Source organism: Eriocheir sinensis, chromosome 1, assembly GCF_024679095.1.
Source record: "Eriocheir sinensis breed Jianghai 21 chromosome 1, ASM2467909v1, whole genome shotgun sequence".
In the NCBI taxonomy this organism is placed as follows: Eukaryota; Metazoa; Arthropoda; class Malacostraca; order Decapoda; family Varunidae; genus Eriocheir; species Eriocheir sinensis.
This window is the reverse complement of record NC_066509.1, coordinates 6,680,099-6,705,544: the sequence shown is the minus strand read 5'-3', so window position 1 is coordinate 6,705,544 and position 25,446 is coordinate 6,680,099. Positions and strand designations below refer to the sequence as shown.

Below are 25,446 nucleotides of genomic sequence, written 5' to 3'. Positions count from 1 at the left end.
ACTACTAGTCGCTAACGTCAGCCAGGGTAAGTGGAGTGAACCTATCTGTTTAAAGCGTCCCTATCGTCCTAATGAAACGAAAGGGGAAAGAAGCTCCACACTTTATTTTGCGTGTATGGAGTGTGTTAAAGCAGACATTTCGTTAAGGGGACTGTGTGTCTGCAATACGTGCTTCCTATCTTGTTGCACCACCCAATGAATATACTGCGGTCGTAGCTGCTAGACTTGTGTTCACAGAAAGTAAATTAGAATACAGTGCGTTGTGTGAAATAGGTCCTGCGTAGCTATAACAGTCGTGGGGTGGAGGGGGACCAAGGGCTGACATTGGGAGTGGAATGAAATGGGCAGGAAGCGAAAAGATATATGATCCAGACTCGCTAACATGCAGCTTTTCCTCGAACTCATGTGTATGTAGTGTGTCGCATTCGTTGGGGGTGTTGTTTCAGTTATTTCGAGAATTTGCAAGTGACATAAGCGACCCCTGACCTTTCTCGCTCTGGTGAATGTGGGCTTTGTCTCGGGTGTGGCAGTCTTTTATAGCCAGCCAGTGTCAGTCAGTCAATATTTCCTTTTGCTGCTCTGTCTGTCTGTTCGATGACCTGCTTGCGTGCCTGTCTACCAGTCTGTCTCTCGATCGGTTCTATTTTTCATCTATTCTCGCTTGTATCAATTGTACGTCACCATAAGGAGTTGATAGTCATATCGACTGTGGTGTATTTTGTAATGAATGAGGGAACTTTGTCAATTTCTTGGGTGATTTGGTGTTTTCTGTATGTGTGTGTGTGTGTGTGTGTGTGGATGGGTGGGTGGGTGGGTGGAGGGGTTGAGCTGACTGGTTGGAACTTGTAGAAGAGAGAGAGAGAGAGAGAGAGAGAGAGAGAGAGAGAGAGAGAGAGAGAGAGAGAGAGAGAGAGAGAGAGAGAGAGACCTCCTCACCTCGGCTCGCTGCCTCACATTCCATCAGTATCTAATAAAGAGGGCACCGTGTATATACCTACGTGTGTATTTACCTGCCGCGTGCCCCGGAATTAATTAAAACACGTCTTGAGATTCCATGCGCGACTCACAACCTCGAGCAATGTCACCACCACCACCACCATCACCACCACCACCACCACTGCCACTATCGTCATCATCATAATCATCACCATTTTTATCACCATCATTATCAGGTGCGAGAAAACTTGATGAAGAACGACGAGCAGTATACTACAAAGGGTATTAGCACATTCTTTCCCTCTCGCCTCCCTGATAAAAAATGCACTTACTGACATGCATACACGCTGCGCATTACCCTCACTGCGACACACACACACACACACACACACACACACACACACATACACAGACACACACACACAGCAGGCGCGGGTGTGCAAGAAAATGGTGCCCAGATATTTTACGTGCACTCTCCCCCTATATTAAAATGTGTGTGTGTGTGTGTGTGTGTGTGTGTGTGTGTGTGTGTGTGTGTGTAGGCGTCTAAATACCACTTCCGGGGCAGGAGTCGTGACCCCATAAATTTGACCTTTGTCCTGCGGCGCGATTATATAATGATCAATGATACTTATGTACAGGGTGGTGGGCAGGCTTACACACACACACACACACACACACACACACACACACACACACACACACACATTTGCGTGCTCGCGTGCCCGGCAGTCTCGCCATCATGCAGCGTCAGTAGGTAACGTTGGGCCTGACGAGGGGAAAGAGGAAGAAGAGGAGGAGGAGAAGGAGGAGGAGGAGGAGGAGGAGGAGGAGAAGAATTAGGAGGTCCGCTTGCATATTTCCGATTTCGCTTACTGTCTCGCTCTATAGTAATGCAATGTAAAACGATAAATCATACTTATTAAAATTACATAAGGTTTACTTAATCGCATCGTAAGGTTTCAACACACACACACACACACACACACACACACACACACACACACACACACACACACACAGAGCTGCCTTAGTTTAATCCGGAAGCTTTTTCAATTATTCGTTATTATAGATTGTTTATCGGTTGGATTATTAGCAATGCCGTTGGCTGGAAAATTTTTATTGTACGTTGATTTATTGACTTATTTGTGGGCTTTTTATGCTATTATTGATTATTATATTTATTTATATATTTATTTATCATATGTTGACTTTTTATATTTTCGTTGTTAGTTTGTGAAGATCTGTGTGTGTGTGTGTGTGTGTGTGTGTGTGTGTGTGTGTGTGTGTGTGTGTGTGTGTGTGTATGTTTTTTTTATTTATTTTGTTTATCCATCGTGCATGTTCGTGACGGGTGACTGAGTTGCTGAATGATGTGTGCGTGTGGCTGTTTTTACGTTTGTTTGTTTGTTTGTTTGTGTGTATGAGGCATGAGAGAGAGAGAGAGAGAGAGAGAGAGAGAGAGAGAGAGAGAGAGAGAGAGAGAGAGAGAGAGAGAGAGAGAGAGAGAGAGAGCAAATTATCAAACATTTAAAACACCAGGTATATAACTGAACACACACACACACACACACACACACACACACACACACACACACACACAAACACACACACACACAGTCCTTACTTTGTTTTTGTTCATCCATCTTTTCTGAGCGTCCGACGCCCGTTTGGTCTCGCCGTTTTTCCCTCCCCAAGCGTTCTTCCCGTTGGGTAGCTGCAAGTAGACAGAGGAACGGCGTTAGTGGGATCAGAAGGGCGGACTTACTCTATGGCGCGGACAAGTCTTGTATATCGTCACCTTCATAAACAAACCGCCTGTCATTATTTTCTACTTTACAGGAAATCAGAAAAGAACTGTCATTATCTTATTTGACTTAAGATTTAGGCAGAAATGAAAAGGTCAATTCTAGAACACTCAAACCCTGAATGATGAAGGCAACTATACAAAAATGGGCGTCACATGATGAAAAATTGATGTAAACAAAAACTTGGAAACCACTGAAAAATGACTTAGGCAATTATTTTATGAGGGTGACGATATGTAGCATGATGTTGCTCGAGAGAAGAACAGATTCACCTCGTTACAGGGTCGTTAAGTTATACCTGAGAGCTTGATTTGAAGTAGAAAGTTTTGGATTGAGAGGTAGATGGTGTCTGTAATGGAAAGGTTAGTTTGGGCCGGCAGAGGACATAACAGAAGGGCGGAATTTATTCTATGGCGTGGAAAAATCTTATATGTTATTTTTTTTTTTTTTACAGTAAAGGAAAAAGCTCAAGGGTAGTAAAGAAAGATAGAACTAACAAAAAAGTCCTCCAATCGATGTTCCTGCAAAAGTAAACAGCAGTGGCAAAAAGAACGGTCATTGCGAAAGAATAAAAATAATGGAATGTCTGATAATAATTGTGGTGTGATTTTTCTCGATAGAAGGACAGATTTTTATGGTTTGAGGCTCGTTGAATTTTGCTCTGGAGATTGATTTGACGTAGGAAGTTTTAGACTGAGAGGTAGATGGTGTCTGTGGATAGAAAGGTTAGTTCCGTTCGGTAGAGGGCAAAATAATGAAACGGAGGTTGAAGAACGGCAGGTATGGTGAGGTATGTGTGCGTTAGGATGTGGCGACCAGTAACGTTATTGAGCTGACGGGGCACGTGGGTTAAATTATGGGGAAAAGAAAAGGAAAATAGGAAAATGAAAGAGGGCATCGCTATAGTGATTAGAATACCAGCAATGTTATAGGGTTAGAGGTGGACTGCATTAAGAAAAAACACAAGTAAAGAAAGTATAAATAGCTTAGCGTTAGGGCAAGTAAAAGTAATGATAAGAGGTGGACTCCATTAAGAGAATAAAAAAGAATAAAGAAAATAGGAAAGGATAAATAGGGTGAGTAAAGACCAGCAACGTCGGGGTGAGTCGCCACGTCGTGGTGTTGCGTGCGTGCCGGAGGGGTGTGGCCGGAGCTTCATTCTTCGGTACACGTTTTTTTTTCTTCCAGTAAAAGCACCTGTGGCTGTGTGGCGTGTTTGTACTAATGAAAAATCTTTGTGTCTACCCATCTAGGGAACACCTGGGGGCCAGTATTTACCTGCTGAGAAATTTGTTCCAGTTAGCTCATGAAAAAGACGGGCAAGGTAGGAATGTGTGTATATAGGAGACAGGAAGAGCTAAATGGATGGACTAAATATTTCCTAGTATTTTTTTTGCTTCCAGGAGTTTATATTCAATCTTTCTGCATCCGGTAAACCATTGCCGTTAACTGGAGGGAGATTTATGCTTGTCTGTGAAACAATTGTGCAGAAAGTGATGAGTTGCAAGGGGTCGGATTCATGGGAAGTCGCAAATAACCGGAAAGAAATTTCAGTACATTTTAAAGGGACATACCCCACTTAGGCTCGCTACTACACGTCTGGGCCTTGTCGACCTACTTGTGCATTCACGAACGACAACCTTTATGCCGTTATTATCTTCATCTATATTTAGCGAGAATCAGTTACTTACAAGAAACCGAGGTAGCGCGTAAATTTCAGGAGTTCGTGTACATAAACTACATTGGAATGACTGTCATTTGAGTCTTTTGTACACTGGGTGTCTAGGCAACGTCCAGGTGCAGTTTTCTGCTGTCTTCGGGACTATTTAACCTCTCGTGACTCCAGTTCCTGTCATGAGTCAAGCTTCGTAACACTCTGTTGAAGGACATGTGTTTCTTGGGTTGCTGCAGCATGATGGCACTGTCAAAGGCCACCACGTACTCCCCGTTGGCAATGCGCGTGTCAGTGATCTGCTCGTGCTCAAGGGCGTGCACGTGCCAGTAGAGGAGCCTGGAGGGGCTGCGAGAGGGCTGTGGCTCGTCCATCCACACGGCCCGCAGGTGCAGCAGCAACCGCTCCCACCACGGCGAACGGTTCCTCTCCTGGGACACCTTGTCCAGGGTCACTGCGGCCTCCTCGATGTATTGCAGGAAGGCTTCTGCAGGAGCCTCCTGCTCCCCCGGGCTGGCGGCGCGATGTTTTTGGAACGACGGCGTTTTTTCGATAGCGGAGCTGACTCGACGCATCCTAATGGATTCTGTTTTTGCCGTTTGATCTTGTTGCTCGTCTGTCAGGTCTAGTGTCGGAGTAACTGTGGCTCGGTGCTGTATCCGCCGCAGCAGGGAGCGAGATGGGGCATCTTTGGGCGGCCACGCCTCGGTGGGCTGCAGTTCCGTCACGCCCATCGGCGAGGTTTGGACGAGGTCAGCAAACTGCCAGTCCTGGGTTTGGTCTGAGTCCTCTGTGCTGCTCTCTGCGTCAAAGGTCGGAAGTTGTTGAGTACACCAGTGTCGCCGGCAGAGAGAGTACATGGCGTGGAGCCGAACTTAGCCTCACCACCGAAGGGGCGATGACCCCCGCCTGCCATAACAAAGGCGGCACACTTAGCCGTCCCTCGTGCCAATAAGAATATAATTGTGTCAGCTCCTGTTTTTTTGACTCGGTAATTGGCAGGTTAAGATGGGCCACCTTCACGACACCAGACACCGATTTTACATGATAAGGTTACGGTCTTGCAGAGTCCTGTTTCATGACTTTCACCGGGTCATGACACACACGGGTTTCCGTTACACTGGTAGGGGAGGCGGCCGCCGGTGTTCAGGTGTTCACCCTAAAACTGACACACGAAGAACTGAAGGTGGACGAGCGCCGCGAGGAGTCACCGCTCAGGTAATGGGAAGGTGCCAGGAAACGTGGCGTGAGTGGCACCCTCGTGTTGGAATGCTGATGCAGTGTTTGTAGGCGAGCTTGAGGGTAGCTAAGCGGTAGTCAGGGCGGTGGTGGTAGACAGCTTGTGTTTGTCGCGTGACCTCTGGAGTAGATGAGCCGGCCTGTTGACAGGGGGTGTACGAGGTGGCGTAGTAGCTGTATGGCACGGCACCAAGAAATGTGTGCATATCTTAAGGAATTAAGAACAACTAGGCCATGCTTGCAGTTGAGGTAGATAAGATGGAGGCATATGATGACTTGTGAGGGCTAATGCGGATAAGCTCCACAGCATTGTGCAGATAATACATTCTATCGCTACAACAAATGAATTTTCTTGTGAGTGCGATCAATGGGACGCACAAGTAGTCCTTGATAAATCTTGTTTGTTCAAGAGGTGGAGGCAGGCGTTGACAGGTAGAATATGTTGAACTCATCAGTAGTGTGTGTCAAGGCAACATTAGACAAATATATATAATCAGGCACTTCATGTATGGCTTGTGCAGTTAAACCCATAATTAATATCTGCTTCTTGCTTTGGTGAAATTAGTTATCGACAAGCAAGGTGTATGACTTCATCTGTACGAAATACCGAAGTGACATGCAACAGATTTACTTCATCGGGCACTTGCTCAATATAAGGAATAGCTAATTAATAAAGAAGTTGAGTGCCTTGAGGCGGACACTATAGCAAGTCGGGTACTACAGGGCGTGCGATCAATACCCACACGCCTTACCCCACCAACACAACAACGCACCCACACACCCTAGGGCCGCCACTCTGCCTCAGAAGAGAATACAAGGAGGGTGAGGAATAGGAGCACAGAGGAAGGCCTTTAACTCATGGGGAAGGGAAGGAGGGAAGGACTGAGAGGGGACAAAGTAAAACACGAGACACAAAGATTCATAAACATAGATTCTTCCACAGCTGAGCGAGGGACAGGGAAGGAAGGGAGGGCACGCAGGAGACACAAAGGCAAAGAGAGCTATTACGACTTAAGTAGGTGGTTCAAGGGAGGGAGGAAAGGGTCGAGGGATGGGTAATGCTATAGAAACACATGCAGTGGAGAGACACTTAAAAAGGACAGAGAGAGGGAGAGGGAAAGAGGGAGTTGTAGGTAGGTGGATTGGTGGATTAGTGGATTGTCTTCAGGGATCGGGAAGGGAAGCCGGAGGAATTTATCTTTGAGGAATTTGAAGGGTCCCCGGAAGCTCAGAGTGAACGTAAGAGGGTTAGGAGCGAGGAGGAAGGAGGTACACGGATGGACGGGGCGAAGCGAATACCGAGAGTAGCTAAGGAGAGGGTTCAGAGCGAGTCTCGTATGCAGGGGCAATTTCCCGTGTTTGGGGGATTGGTTGTCTGTGTGTGTGTGTGTGTGTGTGTGTGTGTGTGTGTGTGTTAGAGAGAGAGAGAGAGAGTGTCCAGTGTCTCATAATTTTGGACAGTTTGAGCTTTTGAAGGACGAAATACAACCGTCCAATTTACCAACGGACTGACCGGACCAGAAAAACAAACAAATTAATCAAGGAAAAAAAAAAAAAAACATCCGGAAACAAACAAACACTCAAACACAAATAATAATTATAAAACGAGGCCAAACAGAGCAAGTAGGTAAATAGGTAGGCTGGTGGGTAGGCAGGTAGATTCATGTCTATCGATCATCACACCGTGGCGCAGCGCAATTTATGGCCGACAGGTATGGCTGAGGCTCCGTTATTAGCCTGCGATACCTGGCGGCCGCTCGATGGTGGCGTAGCAGCTGGTTCTGTTTGTGGTGTGGAGAGAGAATGACGCAGATGTGTGTTTTGTTTCCTTTACTGTCATTTTGTCCCGTGTTGCAATGACCGCTATACACTTTGGGGACTGAAGTAAGAGAGATGGATTGTTTTAACTAATATCTTACTCTTTACTGGCGCAGAGGGGCGTTTTATTTCCTTTACCGTACTTTTGTCCCGTGTTGCAATGACCGCTATACACTTTGGGGACTGAAGTAAGAGAGATGGATTGTTTTAGCTAATATCTTACTCTTTACTGGCGCAGAGGGGCGTTTTATTTCCTTTACCGTACTTTTGTCCCGTGTTTCAATGACCTCTATAAACTGTGGGGACTGAAGTAAGAGAGATGGATTGTTTTAGCTAATATCTTACTCTTTACTGGCACAGAGGGACGTTTTATTCCCTATACTGTACTTTTGTCCCGAGTTACAAAGGCTACTGCGTATATATTGGGGGCACTAAAGTATGAGATAGTTGTATTTTCCATTGTACTCTTTCCCATGATATAATGACTAATATAAACTGTCAGCACTAAGATTAAGGAGATGGGTTACTATAATTTCCATCGTGCTATTTCTCATGTTACAATGAATACTATGAACTGAACTAAGGGCAATAACGTAAGGTTGATTGTTTTAGAGAGAGAGAGAGAGAGAGAGAGAGAGAGAGAGAGAGAGAGAGAGAGAGAGAGAGAGAGAGAGAGAGAGAGAGAGAGAGAGAGAGAGAGAGAGAGAGAGAGAGAGAGAGAGAGAGAGAGAGAGAGAGAGAGAGAGTACATATCATAATAAGGAATAGAAACCAACCTCCATTTCCATATAACATCATTCCGAATCCAGCACCACTACCACCACACACACCACCACCGTCACCCCCCCCCCCCACCCCCACACCACCATCACCACCACCACTATCACCCCCACCGCCATCACCATCAATACGCTACAGCTTCCGTTTGTTCGGGGCCTTTGTTGTGCCTTGTGTTGACAGCATGTGTAATCAAAAGAAATCGTAGATCATCCAACAAAACATATTTCCCTTTTGTCCGCCGCTCGCTCTCTTCTCTCTCTCTCTCTCTCTCTCTCTCTCTCTCTCTCTCTCTCTCTCTCTCTCTCTCTCTCTCTCTCTCTCTCTCTCTCTCTGTGTGTGTGTGTGTGTGTGTGTGTGTGTGTGTTTGTGTCCATATGTGGTGTTTTTTTCTTTATGTCTCTCTCTTTGACTGTCCGTATTTGCCTTTGTATCTGTCTGTCTCGCTTTTTTCCCTCCTCTTAGAAGCTAAAATGACTCCCTACTTAGTATATAAACGAGATGAAGGCAACCTGTATTTCCTCCTTCCTATGACTTAAACGCTTTCAACAGGGGAGTATCGACACACATGGGACTAATATGATCATTGTTTTTCGAATTCTTCCTACTTTATTTTTTTGATCTGATGGTAAGGGTATTATTTTCTTAGTTTTTTGTTTTGTTTTGTTTGTCTCCATTACCTTATGCCAAAAGTGGCGTTTGAATGTTTTTAAAGGTAATTCAAAGGTGAAAATGCAGTCTTGTCGCTCAGAAAAAAACTGCCAGTCATTCTAAATATAATGCAGGGAGGAAACATTTTGTCATTGTATTACTATTTACTTATGGTGACCCACTGACGTTGGAACTTGCTAAACAATGTGGGTCTATTTGTCTCTTTAGGCTCATACCTGGAATAGCAAACCAAAAGGCGAGAACTACGCGGCTGCAAAAAAAAATGTAGAAGAGAAAGTAGCGTGAACTTTTATGCTCCGCCTCACGGAATAACAAAACACAAATAACAACGGAATAATAAATGAGTTCGTGGAGTCCGAAAATAAAATAATGCATCAAAACGTGGGGCGTGTAAAGGTTTTAAAGGGGCCGTACTTTGCGTGTTCTTCGCTTCCCTTGCTACCCCTTTAATTCGGGTACATTATTAAGTAGAAGTTTTATGAGTCAGTGGCGGACGCGAGACGAAAGGACAATGTTGGTTAATAAAGAAAGTGTAGGAAGGAATTTTATCAAGTTAGATTAAATTTTCAGGGTATTCAGAAGTTTGTTTATTGTGGACATTATTCTCCAGCCAAATTTTCTTCGTAGTATAATGCATGTGTAGTGAACGCCGGCGGTGAAATGGATACTTTAGACTTGGATGGAGGGAACGTGTGTGTGTGTGTGTGTGTGTGTGTGTGTGTGTGTGTGTGTGTGTGTGTGTGTGTGTGTGTGTGTGTGTGTGTGTGTGTGTGTGTGTGTGTGTGTGTGTGTGTGTGTGTGTGTGTGTGTGTGTGTGTGTGTGTGTGTGTGTGTGTGTGTGTGTGTGTGGTGATTTTTATCCATTAGACTTGCATGGAAGGAACATGTGTGTGTGTGTGTGTGTGTGTGTGTGTGTGTGTGTGTGTGTGTGTGTGTGTGTGTGTGTGTGTGACATTAGACTTGCATGGAAGGAACATATGTGTGTGTGTGTGTGTGTGTGTGTGTGTGTGTGTGTGTGTGTGTGTGTGTGTGTGTGTGTGTGTGTGTGTGTGTGTGTGGCGATATACATCCATTAGACTTGCTTGGAAGGAACAAGTGTGTGTGTGTGTGTGTGTGTGTGTGTGTGTGTGTGTGTGTGTGTGTGTGTGTTTGCATTAATGCGTGCGTGTTAGTGCCTAGATCACTAAGTGTGCTTTCTTTCTCTTTAAAAAAAAAATATTGGCAAGTAATTGATAGTTCAGTTAGCGTACACACACACAAAAAAAAAAATAGTAAGAGAATTATAAATGAAGAAAGTAGGAGCATGGAAGTGCGAAGCCAATACGTGTATCAAAAGTTTTCATGGAACCAGAAAAAAAATGAGACGGCAATAATTTTCAGGGCTTCGCTAATTCTAGGAAACGGCTGCGATATATTTTTTTCCAACTCCGGAATAATAACACAGCGGGAACTCCATCAACGCACCAACAAAACAACTAACTACAATAGATTTTTCGTAATTTCGTTAAATGCAACAGATTGAAACCAGCTATGAAATTATCAGGAATGAAGAAATAATTGTTTACTTCACGAGCCTGCTTCCACAACCCTCTGATAAAATGAAAAAAAAAATAAAAAATGCCATCAATTCACTAACGGAACAAATAACTACAATAGATATTCATAATTTCGTTAGATTCTACAAATTGAAAACAGTTATGAAATTATCAGCAATGAAGATATAATAATTTTCTCCACGAGCCTCTTTCCACAACCCTCTGATAAAATGAAAACACGCCTTGCATTAACCTGAAAAGGACTTGCGAGAAAGCGTTGACAGTAACACGCGGCCACACGAGGCGTAAATGTCAGGGTATTGGCACACTGCTGATCGATTTCAAGGTGGCTTTTAAGGATTTGGGGGGCAGGTATGTTTCAGGTATGAACTTCGATTCGGGTGTGATTTTATACTTTTGTGAGAGATTGTAGCCTAAAAGTATCGGAGGAGGAGGAGAAGGAGGAGGAGGAGGAGGACGAGGGGGACCTACAATATCAAAAGGAAAAATTCATATAAGCAAAAAAAGAAAAATATCAGAAGAACAATCACGAACACGAAAAAAAAAAACGTGCTGAAATACCGTTACAAAGACGCATATATTTAAAATGTAAAGTAAAAAGGAAATAAAACCAAAACCAATCAAAGCCGCAAACGAAACTGAAAGGCAAAACAGGATAAAAAATGAGACGAAATTAAATTAAATTCCAGAAAAGAAAGAAACAAACAAACAAGCAGAAAATTAGTGTTACCAAGGGAGACGAGACAAGACAAGAACAAGGACAAGGACGGAGAGAGAGAGAGAGAGAGAGAGAGAGAGAGAGAGAGAGAGAGAGAGAGAGAGAGAGAGAGAGAGAGAGAGAGAGAGAGAGAGAGAGAGAGAGAGAGAGAGAGAGAGAGAGAGAGAGAGAGAGAGAGAGAGAGAGAGAGAGAGAGAGAGAGAGAGAGAGAGAGAGAGAGAGAGAGAGAGAGAGAGAGAGAGAGAGAGAGAGAGAGAGAGAGAGAGAGAGAGAGAGAGAGAGGAGAAAAAATGAATAAAAAGAAATATAAAGGAGAGATCAGAAAAAAAGTGGAAGAGAAGAAAACGGAAGACAAGAAGAAAACGACAAGACAAAGGGGGAGAGGGGGGCAAGGAATGGAGAGAAAGAGATAGAGAGAAGTGAACGAGAAGATAAAGAAGAGCAAAGAATGACAAAAAAGACAAAAAAAAAAAGGAAACCCAGCAGGAGAAGGACGGGAGGAGAGGCAGGAGCGGACCAAGGGGGGCGGGAGGGGGCGGGAGGAATAGGGGGGCGGGAGGACAATAGAGCGATCACATGTCAGCCGCCAGTCTCAGGACGGGAGGAAGAAACCCAAGGCGATCCCCAGGTCTTCCCGCCCCCCTCCCTCCCTCTCCTCCCCCCCTCCCCTCTGAGCAGCAGCCTTATACTGTGGAAGGAAGGGAGGGAGAGAGGGAGGGAGAGAGGGAGAAGATATTGGCGTGGTGAAGACGGCTGGTAGAGGAGCAACAAGAAGAGAATGATAATAAATGATGATAATAATGGTAATAATGATGATAGTAATGATTGTGATGATAATAATGATGGGTTTGTTTTTAATGTTACTGTTTGATTTTTGTTTCCTTTTTTTTTCGTTTCTATTTAATAATTTTGGGATTCGTATGTTTGGGATTCTTCTTTTTTCCTTGTTTCTTTATATCTTTATCATCATTTTCGTTATCCCTGTTATCATCATCATCATCATTACCGCGGTCTTTATTTTCTTTTCTCCTTTTTTTCTTTTAATTTTCGTGTTTTTCTTTCTTTTTCTTTTTCTTCGTCATCATTATTATCATTATCATCGGCATCTTCTTCTTCTTCTTCTTCATCTTCTTCTTCTTCTTCTTCTTCTTCTTCTTCTTCTTCTTCTTCTTCTTCTTCCTCCACCTCTTTTCCTACTTACGAGCCGCAGTTTCCACATCAAAGAATCTTATGCCTGCTTTTACCCTCTTAAAGTATATATTTTTTTTACCGTCTTCTAATATTTTCCTTTTCTTCCCTGATTTTTTTTTTGTGTGTGTTCGATTCATGGTCGTCTCTCCATGGTCCTGAGTTGTTGTTGTTGTTGTTGTTGTTAATAGTAGCAGTAGGTGGTGGTGGTGTTTTTCGATTTTTCCTCCTCCTCCTCCTCCTCCTCCTCCTCCTCCTCCTCCTCCTCCTCCTCCTCCTCCTCCTCCTCGTTCTCATCCTTTTCCTTCACCTCCTCCTATTTTCTTTTTTTCCTCTCCTTCTCTTCCTCCTTTTCCTCCTTCTTGTCCTCTTCGTCCTCCTCCTCCTCCTTCTCCTCTTCCTTCTTCTCTTTTTCCTTCACCTCCTACTTTTCTTCTTATTCTCCTCCTCCTCTTCCTCCTCTTCGCCTGTTTCCTGCCTCCTCCCTCGCCGCTGACCTTTGGAGTCCACTACGTAATCACTGCCACCTCACGCCACCCTCCTTCCTTCCCTCCCTCCTTCATCCCTTCCTTCCTTCTGTCCTTCAGCGCTTCCTTCCTTCCCTCTATCCTTTCCTGCCTGCCCTCCAATTTTCTTGTCTTCCTTCCCTTCTTCATCCCTTCCCTCCTTTTGTCCTTCATCGCTTCCTCCCTTCCGTCCTCCATCCCTTCCTTTCTTTCCTTCTATATCCCTTTCTTTCCTTTCCTCCACTTTCCATCCATTCTTTCCGTCGTTCCTTCTTCCTTCCTTTCTTTGTCCCTCCTTTCTTCACTTCCTCTATCGTCCCTTCCTTTCTTCTGTCCTTCATCCACATCTTCCTATCCTCCTTTTTTTCCATCCCTCCTTCCCTTCTTCTCATTTCCTTACTTTCCTTACCTACCTCACCTTAGTAACTTATATATCTTGCTTCCTTCGCTCCTTTTTATTTTTTTCTCTTTTTCTCCATTACTTTCTTACTCATCCTTTTACTTTTAATCTCCTTTTCTCCTCCCTTTATTCACCTTCTCTCCCTCCATTCTTCCTTCTTTCTTTTTTTCCTTCCTTCCTCTCCATCCTTCCCTCTGTTCCTCTCACGCCTGACATCACCATCTTCCTCCTTCAGTCTTTCTTCCTTCCCTTCTTCCTTCCTCCCTCAATCCTTTTTTACTATCCCTCCCATATCTCTGCTTTCTCCTCACTCTCACCTTTTCTCTTTCCTCTCTCCTGTATCCCTCCGCCCATCTATCCAGCCCTTTCCTCCTTGCTATCCTTCAATTTTCTCCCTCCCTCCCTTCCTCTCTCCTTCCCTCCCTCAACAGCCGGGGAAATATTCGTCATCATCAAAGGCTGAGACCCCGAATGTATTTGTGTGTGTTTGTGCGTATTGGGGAAGGCCATCTCGGTTGTTGTTGTTGTTGTTGTTGTTGTTGTTGTTGTTGTTGTTGTTGTTGTTGTTGTTGTTGTTGTTGTTGTTGCTTTTGATTTTTCTTCTTTGCGGTCATCTTTATCTTCATCATTAATATTGTTTTATGATTTTCTTCAACATCATCTTCAACATTCTTCTTTTTCCTTATCTTTTTCTTCTTTTGTTCTTGTTCTTGTTTTTGTTCTTCTTGTTCTTGTTCTTGTTCTTCTTGTTCTTGTTTTTCGTCTTCTTCATCTTTATCGTCATCTTAACTTTTTTGCATTTATTATTATTATTATTATTATTATTATTATTATTATTATTATTATTATTATTATTATTATTATTATTATTATCATTATTATCATCACTATTACCATCATTATTATTACCATTATTATTACCAATATCATTTTCGTCTCTCCCCTTCTAATCACCACCACCACCACCACCTCCCACATAATTACACGTATACTCCACGCCCCACGTCAGACATACAGGAGTGTTTGGCAATCATGACGTCACCTGGAACCCTGGACACTCGTTTACCTGGCAGTCACGTGTGCCTGGGCGTGAGGGTTCCGTAGTAGTGGTGACAGTAGTAGTAGTAGTAGTAGTAGTAGTAGTAGTAGTAGTGGTAATGATCGTTTCTGTGTCCTTGTCTCGAGTGTTATATTGGTCTTGTTTGATTCTCTGAGTCAGTCTCGATTGATCCGCGTGGAGTAAGGTGGTTCTATATCCCTCCATGCAGTCTCTCTCTCTCTCTCTCTCTCTCTCTCTCTCTCTCTCTCTCTCTCTCTCTCTCTCTCTCTCTCTCTCTCTCTCTCTCTCTCTCTCTCTCTCTCTCTCTCTCTCTCTCTCTCTCTCTCTCTCTCTCTCTCTCTCTCTCTCTCTCTCTCTCTCTCTCTCTCTCTCTCTCTCTCTCTCTCTCTCTCTCTCTCTCTCTCTCTCTCTATCTCTCTCTCTCTCTCTCTCTCTCTCTCTCTCTCTCTCTCTCTCTCTCTCTCTCTCTCTCTCTCTCTCTCTCTCTCTCTCTCTCTCTCTCTCTCTCTCTCTCTCTCTCTCTCTATCTCTATCTCTCTCTCTCTCTCTCTCTCTCTCTCTCTCTCTCTCTCTCTCTCTCTCTCTCTCTCTCTCTCTCTCTCTCTCTCTCTCTCTCTCTCTCTCTCTCTCTCTCTCTCTTTGTATTCTCCTCCTCCATTTTTTATTTCCGTTTCTCTTGATCCCCTTCTTATCCTTCCTTCTCTCTTTTTTCTCTCTTATTTCCTTTCTCAGTTTTCTTATTATCCCTCTCTTTCTTTATTCATTTTCTCCTTTCTTTCTTCTCTTCTTTTTCTTTCTTCCTTCCTTCCTTCCTTCTCTCCTCTCCCTCTCTTTCCTACATCCCTCTATTTTTCTCCCTCACCTTATTATTTTGCTCGCTTTCCTTCTCTCTTTCTATCCTCTGGTCCATATTCTAAAACGTATCGGGCTCGCATTACGATTATTTCCCAAGGCCACAGAGAAGATTAACCGGGTTCCCATGGGTGTTCTTTCCTTTCAAGATGCAGAGGTCGTGTAAAACTATCACTAGGATCACCAAAGAGTCCATGAAAATCCCAGCAACTTCTACGAGAGGCATTTCAAAGAGACGAACTGAGTGGCCGAGACGGTTAATAACAATGACTTTTGCCCTTTCGTTCCTATCCTCCTCCTTCTTCTCTACTATCGCCACCGCCACCTTTTTCCTCTTAGTTTTCTTTGGCCTGCCGCTTCTTCTTTCTCCCTCCACGTGACGGACGAGGCCCCGGGGTGCTGCAAGGCTCCTCCGCGGCCTTGACACGCGTACTCGCCGTAGCGTTGGGCCTGGCAGCTACGGAGTCGTCAGTGAACCTTAATTTGTCTCGTTTGGCACGTGAATGTGTACTGAGCGTCGAGGGGGAAGTGTGAAAGTGAGAGGAAGGAGGTCAGGGAGAGGGAGGAGGTATGAAACTGAGAGGGGAAGAGACTAGAGTTAGGGAGGAGTTTTATAAGTGAGAGGAAGGAGACTAGAGGAAGGGAGATTAAAGGATGGACACTATAGGAAGGGAGGAGGAATAGAAGTGAGAGAGGAAGGGAGAAGGTATGGAAAATGGGAGACTAGAGGAAGGGAGATTAAGGAAGGAGACTAGAGGAAGAAGATCAGAGGAAGAAAAAAGGATGGGAAGGAAGACTAGAGAATGGAAAGTGATAAAAAAAGTGGGAGAGGGGGGAGACTAAAGAAATACATAAAAGAAAGGGAAACTATAGGAAAAATACTAGAGTAAGCGAGGAGGTATAAAAGTGAGAGGAAGGAGACCAGAGGGAGGAGGTACTGCCAGACTAGTGTTGGTCTGTCCTTAATAATTTTTACATTAATCAGAAGACTCCAAAACGTTGCATTTCTACTCTAGTTGATATTAAGTTGAAGGAAGTGACGGTCGAGCTTATTTTTGAAGGAGTCAATCGTGTTACACTGGACCACTGACGGTGGAAGCTTATTCCATTCTCGCACTACAACGTTGGTGAAGAAAAATTTGTAGTCTGAATTTACTTGTCTACATCTGAGTTTTACGCCATTGTTCCTCGTGCGCAAAGTGTCATCGATCAAAAACAATGTTGATCTGTCTACATTCGTGAAACCATTAAGTATTTTAAAACATTCGATCTCATTCGATCAGTTTTCCGGAGGCGACGTTTCTCAAGAGAACATGTTAAGGGCCTTTCTTCGTAGGATTTGTTGCGCAAGGAAGGATCATTTCGTTGCCCGACGCTGAACACCTTCTAATTTAGCAATATCCTTTGCATGGTGGGAGACCAAACTGCCCGCATATTCCAAGTGGGGTCTGACTAAACTGTTGTAGAGCGGGAGTATTACATCTTTTTATTTGAATACAAAGTTTTTTTTTAATGAAGCCCAACTTGTTCGCTTTATTTGCTGCATCGATGCATTGCTGTGAGAATTTGAGTTTGACGATTTTTTGACCCCAAAGTCTTTGACGCATTGAACGTCTGCAAATTTACTAATGCGGTTATTGAGTCCAACATCCACGTCGTTGATGTAAATAATGAAGAGCACAGGGGCCAAGACCCCAGAGGACGCCACGCCACACAGGCGCCCACTCTGAGTTAAATCCGTCGATCACTACTCTTTGTTGTCTGTGCTCAACCAAATTCGCGATCCCATTGTTTACTTGACCGTCAATACCTATTTTGCTTAATTTGTAAAGTAATTTATGATGCGGGGACTTATACGCTTTCTTCTGGAAATCAAGATAGACTACAGTCAGTGATTTTACGTCATAAACAGTGAAGAGGTCGTTATTTTAAAAAATAATTTAGGTTTAGAGGATCTTTTGTTTCGGAAGCCATGTTGTGAGTCCCCAATCAATGAGTGGCTTTCAAGGTAATTCACATTTTGTCTCTAATTATGCCCTCAAAAGTTAGACTAATGGGCCTGTAATTACCTGGTACTTTTTTGTCTCCTTTCTGAAAATCGGTGTCACGTTTAGCTTTTTTCAATCTGGACGACGATGCCTTGTCGGCAATACATAATAATTACGGTGAGGAGGGAGAGAGTTCTTCGCCTTTTTTTTCTTTCAGAGTTCAGGTACTTTATACTTTGTCAGGTCAGGACTTTTATTTGTTTTAAGTGAATGGAGAGACTTTATCGGTTGTTATTTTAAATATTAGCAATGCATGCTCGAGATTTACAGTATTACTGTTGTACTGGGTAGTGTGAGGAAGACTGAGGATTAAATAAATAAAAATAATTGTTTGAAAGTAATTGTGGTTTGCCGTGCTAGTGTTAAAAGGACAGTGTCGTGAATAATTTTTTGTATGTACCCAACACCACGGGGGACTGGGGAGGCATGAGGGAGGGACAGAAGGCTTGATGAAGGAAGGAAATATTATAAGGTCAGACGTCGGGCTTGTGTGTTCGGGCCGGGTGCTTCGGGAAGGGGAGCTCCTCATTACCTGATTGACGGCCGGCCAGAGCAGATCAGTAGGAAAGCTGAGACGTAAATTGATGATGACCAGGTTGCCTCACCCGTAAGACATCGTTGTAGGAGGACCTTCCACCATGCGTAGACCATTACATAATTACATACACATGAAATCAATCAGCTTAAAGGTAGAATAACTATTTACTAGGTTTTAAATGCAGTGATCTTACCTTACATCGTAGAGACAAAGTGAAGGTGTGGTGTTTAGTCTGAAAGGTAACTACTATGAAGGTACTACAAGGTTACTCATGCACGACCACATATCAGGCCGCTGTGAGGTGTGCGGGGCGCGGCAGACGCAGACATGACACATATACGGTAAGAGAACATGAGACAAGTGCAGCACATGTATACATTGACACTGAGACATTGAGGTGCTGGTCTGATGCATTACAGAGTGTACACGGTGGGACAGACTGACGGTTAGGCTGACAAGGACACCAACAAGAGGATTTTTGTTGGCCGCACTAGGTCGTGTCGAGTGAGAGGAGTCTAGTGCCGCGTCCTTCATGGTGGGTACTGATGCTGCGGACGCATTTGAAGGTAGATGTTAAGGGGTGTTTAGGGGAGTTTATTGCTGTTAGTGAGGGTCGTGGTCGCCGTGCTGTGTCTGCCTCGTCTGGACGGTCTGCCTTGTCCCGCACCATCACAGGAGGTCCGCACACTCACGCCGCGGGGCTGCCACGAGCCGGTGCACAATTACTAATACACTACAGAAGAGATCATGACACACAGCTCTTCGTCTAGTTGTGGTGAGGTGTATGTGAAGCCGTTCTACATCTTACTAGGCTTGGCTAGGGCAGGCACTATGGGGCGGCGGACGGGGCCGGCCGCCCCGTACTGGAGCATAACCACCGCCCCCACGGGCCGCTAGAAGCTACAGAGACACATCTAAGCTCTACTAACTACAGGTTACTTGCCTCGCTGGGATCAAAAGGTAGCTTCTGCTGCTGTCGTTTGTTACGAAGAGCAACGGCTACAGCGGCCATAGCAGCAGCAGCAGCAGCAGTGCGGGGCTCGTGTGGGGCGCCAGCCTACCATCCCCCTGCTTGAGGTATGCTGCTGCGGCTCCAATGTGCGGCGGACACAGGCTTTTCTGAAGGTCCTTCACAGTTACTTTAAGGGACCGTCAACCCTCTCATGGGTACAGCGAATGATCTGACACTTTTTAAATTCGCCTCGACGGTCGCTTTGCTCGGGGCGTGAAACTGACCCGCGGCGCTACGCTGTCCTGGTCCGGCCCGGGGCGCAGCGAGCTGGACCGACACCCACACATGGCTGGCCACCGTCCCCTTCTGACCGATAGTTTCAAAAAGTCATCGTGCTTTTTATAATATGAAGTCTTACAAATCTGAAAACATTTCATACACTCGTTCACCAACTTTTGTCCAAGAAATAAGTCTTTGTGGCTCAGAAGTGTTTCATCACATCGTCAGGAGTTTGCCCTGATGGGCGCCTGCAAGGATCACCTGCCGCAGCCTAGAAGCACAACACACGTCTCAGCTTGACAGACGGATGACACCAAGCATAAAACATCTAGGTGGGAATGACGTAAACGGAAGTTGACTGTAGGTAAGCCTGTGATGAAACAAAGAGAACGTGACGAAGACGAGGAACGACAGGACAGTCTTCTCACAAAAGCTGCGTCAGCCTTGGGGCACAAAACAGTGACTGGCGAACAAGATAAAACTTCACATTAAGATCACGAAGGATACTTGGAAAACATTTGCTCAATGCGAGGCAAATTTTAAACACTGAAATATTGTAACTGAAATTTTGTGACAACTAATGTTTTCTGCTGTAAGAGCGGGACAACACTCGCCGATAGTATTGACTGTAGTGAGGGATTTAAGATTATATATATAGCAATGGGGTCTGGAAAGAGTTGTGGTGTCGTTGTGCCCAGGGAGGGTCATTTGTCAGTCAGGTGACTGTACAGTGCGGGGCCTCGAGCTCAGCGACATGGGTTAGAAATAGACACTTAAGTGCAAGAGCCAAAGATTTAGATGAAGTGGCTTTTGAGAACGTGTGAAGCCGGAGTGCCGGAGCTGCAGCCTGTACAGTGCGGAGGAACTGAGGCCCTGCGCTCCAGGAGGTGCGTGGTGGGGAGAGAGAACACCAAGAGCCTCTTGCTGCCGGTGCTGGAAGGAGGCCGAGGCCAACCCCACATTCCTACCTCATCCGCAAAGGACACCTGATGGTTGGCTTTGGTCGTTCCAGCATCACCATTTGCCTCTGGCTGGGCAGCTCCCTTGCCCTTGGACCACAGACGTGTTTGGATATTGTTCCAAGTATTCATGCCGGCGAACAGCCCCGCCACGTCAGAAAAGAAGCCATTCTTGCCGCCGCCGCCGCTCTCCTCCTCCTCCTCCTCCTCCTGCTGCTGTTGTTGTTGGCGCACCACCACACCTCCCTGCCGGAAGGGGGGACCCGGCCACCACTCACGGGAGGGCCGGGCTGTCCCACCTGCATGATCTGCCCTGGCGGTGGGTGGGCTGAGCGGCACCTGGCCCGGTATGACCACGTTCCGCCCGCTGGGTTCACCAACGGCGCCGCCATCGCCGCTGCCTTTCACTGGGGCACTCTGGCTCGATCCCACCGAGCTCTTGCGTTGCTGGTGGCGGTTGTAGAAGTGCTGGTAGTTGTCGGTGCGGACGTGATGGTGATGCACTCGGTCCCCTGCCACGGAGGAGCGGCGGTGGCGGCGGTTCCTCTCCCTCCTAATGGCAAGGGCGCCGTGGCCCACGCCGTAGCGGCCCATTTTGCTAGTCTGCTGCTCGTGGCCGCGTTTCCTACTGGGTGTCCCCGCGTCGCGCCGCCATCACTTGCGAGAGGATGAGCATCGCCGCGGGGCACCTCAAAGACCACTGTGTCATGTTCACCTTTTCCCGCACACTCGCTCCTACACTTTTATTACTCCAATAGAACACGTAACCGGCGACCTTGCGGTGCATAGACACTAGCACAGTGTTTTTCTATTTCGTCGGGTACCGTAACAAGGTGGTGCAGGTATCATATCTCAGGTGCGGCGGTGATGTGGGCGGTCCGGGGGTCTGTGGCTCATAAGGACTCATTTGCGGCACACCATGTTTGGTAAATACTTAACACTATCCTTAGGCGGTCAAAGATCATTAGAAGAAAATAAGTATCGGAGCAGGAGTGGGATACGCGCTTCGACTGGTGGATCGACGTGGCGTGAAGTGGATGGGGTGACGCAGACAGAGGGCACTGCTGAATGGATTTAGCGGATCAATATTTTTTTCTTATAACTAATGTAATAATATAAACGGGTGAATAGAAGAGTCTGGAACGCAACGCGAGTACGAGTCAGGCGGTTGGAAGTCTGGATATGTAAGTTGGTGACACGATGAAGATTGTAAATGAGGGGCGAGGAAGTTGGAAGGAAAGTGAGGGGAGGGGGAAAAAATGTGCGGTAAAGTTAGATGCAGGGGAATGGCGGACTGAGTGGAGTATGTTAGGTGGAATGTGATGAGAAAGGGAATTATGTAAGATGAAGGTGACGGTAGAGAGACAGACGGAGTAAAATGGTAGACTAAATGGAGCAGGGAGAGAATGATATGTGTCTGTATTGTGTGTGTGTGTGTGTGTGTGTGTGTGTGTGTGTGTGTGTGTGGACGAGTTTATACCGTGCCCAGAACCTTCCCCAACAAGCGAGTCTCTGAACTGCACGCCACCATCATCGTTTCTCGTGGCTCGACCCTTACTCTTCCCCTTCCCTTCCCCCCCTTCCTCTTCCCCTTCCCTTCCCGCTCCCTTCCTCCCCCTCTCTCGCGTTCCCCACTCTTCCTCTCCTTCCCTAGTCCCATCACCTCTGACGACGACACACACACACACACACACACACACACACACACACACACACACACACACACACACATGGCGAGGGTCACACACGCCGCGTATATAAATCCATTTCTCTCGCTGATTCATGTTTTTTTACTGTTATTTTTTACATATATTTATAAAACTAAACTCGTAACCTGGCGACGGGGACAGGTGTGCGTGCATCAGAGGACAGGTAGAGTTTGTTTTGCCAGGTGTTACTAATGAACCAGGTATCCAAGGGCGACATCGCTATCGGTATGCGTCAACGGCAGTGTCCTTGACGTCAGCTGTGCCATCGCGTTCACTCCCATGCTCGCTCTGGCTATTTTCATCCTTTTTATCGTGTTAGCGGCAAATATAATTGACCCATTTTTCCTTAAGGAGCGCTATCAGGGGGGGTCGATTTGAACTGGCTGACGTAAGTAAAGGGTATTGCGTTATTGGGCTTCCCTCGGCTGGCTGGGGGATATAATACGGTTTTCAAGAGTCATAAGGGAAGATTACTTACACGTGGGCGAACTTTCTACGCTCTCAAGTGGTTTTCACCGTCATAGTTATTTTGGGCATATTTGGTGTAATTAACCTTTAAGACTCGTTAAGAGAGATTGCTGACATGCGGGGCCGTGTGCTATGATGCGTTCCTCTTACGTTCTACGAGTAGGAGCTCTTTTGGCAAGGGGTACCCAGTGTGTGTTCAAGGTTACTGTGTTACGTTGGAGTTTTGGAGACAGCTAAGGCTCGTACTCTCACTTTGGGCTCTCTCAACATATATTTACAAAGGCCAGAAATGAGATTATTCGGGTGGGATATGATGCCAACAATAAGAAGACGACAAATGAGATGTGATGAGGAGGAATGAGACGGAGGCTGTGGTGTTGACTGGGACGGTGGAAGGCAGAAGAGCAAGAGGAAGACAGAGAGAAATTTATGGACGGTATGACGAGAGTGGCGGGAGGACATCTTAAGCCTGCTGATTTGTTGCAGCTAACAAGATACATAATTAGGTGGCGCTCCATGGTTGCCGAAGTCCTGGTGGGTACGGCACGTCGGTGAGGTGAGGTGGTGCGGGTTCTCATGAGTTTATTCGAGTTCATGGAGCAGAAGCCTTACCAAACTATCAGTACTAGTCTTATAAAACTACTCATGGATATACCAACAACATTTACGAAAACTTATCAAATGTGGGTGTGAAAGCCCCGAGACTATGGACCTTAGTCTTTTACTTCTCTACTGTGGCTAGCTCGCGTGCTGTTGGTCATGGTGTTATGGTGTTATGCTGGAAACAGGTGGGGGCTTGTTACTTTACTGGGGCTTATTGTAACGTATTGGGGCGTGTTTTCTCGGGGTCTGTCACTCTTTATTGGGTTTTATGTCGAGAAGATAAGGTTTTCCTGCTTGTGGCGGGTTTGCCGGGTTTGAGTTTGCTGGGGCGTGCTTGACATCCCCTCGGCACCGCGTCAATAAATCAACTACAAGTGCCGTTGGTGTGCTGGAGGTCGTGCCCCCTCCCCCACCGCTCACCTGCCTTTCCCAGGTCAGCGGACATATAGTGGTTCTCCACTTTACGATTATAACTTGCGACTCTGAAGGGTGCGGTAATAACTTCTCTCAATAACTTGCGACAGTTGTATAGTATTAACACAAATCGACAGCGTGGTGGTATATTTTGAGTATGGTACGGTAGAGCTTATGGCTCAGCTGCACGGTCGTCATTTGTGGTAATGGCCTGCAGGATAGTAACGTGAAGTTTTAAAAGATAACAGTAACGATAACAACTTTTACCTCTCCGCCACACGACATTACCAGAAGTTTTCTCCGCCGGCACGTGACAGCAACGCACGACTATCACTAACAGCGGTAACGACGTGCCGCAAGGCCGCGCGGGGACGTGACGGGAGTATGAAAAAACATTCTTACAGACAGACGGACGGACTGGCCGGCAGCGCCATGACTGCAGCGCCACGAAACTCGACTTCCTCAGGAGGTTACGAGGTCAGGCGGCGCTCACGTGGAACACTTCGATCAGAGGGAGACGATGGGGGTCAGTCTCCTACCAGCCAGCCAGCCAACCAGCCAGTGAGCCAGACATACACATATACAAACATACATACATACAGATAGACAGACAGACAGACAGACAGCCGCACTGCTTTATATCACGTGAACATTCACCCGTAATACTGTTTCCAGAGTTCCTCTTCACCCAAATAGCCCCAGTGTTGCCCCTCACCACATTCCTCACGACAGTCCCACGACTCTCACTTCTGCCTTCCGAGTTCGACGCCCTCCCTCCACTGGTATGATCCACATGTCGAAAAGGAGTCGTATTAGTGAATAAAACAGCATAATGACGAGGATAAAGATGAGGATGATGATGATAAGGAGGGAAATGAGAATATGGAAGAGGAGGAGGAGCAACAGCAGGAGGAAGAGCAGTCGGAATATACTACTACAGAGGCTAGCAGTCAAGTCCGGGCCACATAGTTCCCTCGCACATGCCCTTTAGTAATCCCGCCTCACGTCTCTATATTTAACATTCCCCGGACGAGCAGGAGTCATTCACGAAGGAAATTCTAGCACGAAGAATCTCACCTCCCCCGGAAACGATGGGCGGTATGCAAGCTGACCCCGCCACCCGCTTAAAACTCTTACCTCCCTTTTATATCTCAAGCCCCGAGGTGTCTGTGTGTGTGTGTGTGTGTGTGTGTGTGTGTGTGTGTGTGTGTGTGTGTGTGTGTGTGTGTGTGTGTGTGTGTGTGTGTGTGTGTGTGTGTATTTGTGTGTGTGCGGTTACGTGTTTCCGTGTATGTGTGATCACGCGAAGGGAAAGAAAGCAAAAAGAAAAAAAAAACTTCAAGGAGGGGAAAATGTTGTGCAAGGAGGAAGTGGAGGAGAAGGAGGTGGAGGTGAAGGAGGTTGAGGTGAGTAGCGTGCTAAGGAGCAGGAAGGAGGGAGAGAGAAAGAGGGAGAGAGAGGGAGAGAAGAGGTCAGGCGAGGTAAGGGAGGAAAGCGCGGAGCAAGACTTTGATTTCCCTTGCCGTGATGCAGAGTGAGGGGGATGATGAAGGGCAGGGGGAAGGGGAGGAAGGTTAAAGGGAGCAGGGTTATGTAGGCTAGGGAAGGGCAGGGTATTGAAGTCACGTGGGGTGGAGCAGGGGTAAAGAATGATATGTTGGGGGAAAAGGAGCTGTTTACTGTGTTTTGGAGAGGAGGAGAGAAAGGGGAGCATAGAGAATACATAGGAATACATAGGAATACATAGGAGAGAAAGGGGAGCATAGAGAAGGTGGGGGAGATGAGGAGGTGTAGGGCAGGGGGAGTCACGTGGAGGGGAGCAGGGGTGAAGAATGGGATATTGGGGGAAAGGAACTGTTTTCTTCTGTGTTTTGGGAAGGGGAGTTGTGAAAGGGAAGCATGGAGAAGGTGGGGGAGGTGAGGAGGTATAGGGCAGGGAAGTCACGTGGAGGGGAGCAGGGGTGAAGAATGGGATGCTTGGGAATAGAAGGGAGATTTAGTCCTGTGTTATGAGAAGAGGGGGAGGGAAAGAGGAGTAAGCAGGAGATAGGGGCAGTGAGGAAGCGTGCTGCAGTCTGTAAGGAGTAGGGTGAGGGAGAAAGGGTGAGGTAGTGCGGACTTAGGGATCTGTAGTGTGTTATATAATAGAGGGGATGTTAGTAGTATGGGACTGTGGTAAGGGGGTGTAAGGGGATGTTAAGATGTGAAAGGCAGGGAAAGGCCGGGAAATATGGTTAAAATGTAGGGCAAGGTTAAAGGAAGGGGATAAAGTGG

The 25,446-nt window shown here is 46.1% G+C and overlaps 1 protein-coding gene across 4 annotated transcripts in view; it reads right to left on the bottom strand.

Moving 5' to 3' along the window:
• LOC126985602 (uncharacterized) overlaps positions 1–25,446 on the bottom strand; it is a 65,616-nt gene that overhangs the window by 14,496 nt on the left and 25,674 nt on the right. The window contains exons 2-3 of one of the 4 annotated variants that reach the window (XM_050840982.1): positions 18,732–19,162; positions 2,564–2,653 (exon numbers count right to left, since the gene is read on the bottom strand). In XM_050840982.1, coding sequence (XP_050696939.1) covers positions 2,564–2,653; positions 18,732–18,800 — 159 coding nt within the window. In that variant the 5' untranslated portion in view covers positions 18,801–19,162. Of the gene's footprint in view, positions 1–2,563; positions 2,654–18,731; positions 19,390–19,987; positions 21,392–25,446 lie in introns of those variants that run through there. The other 3 variants (XM_050840835.1, XM_050840889.1, XM_050840791.1) reach the window with 3 other exon arrangements.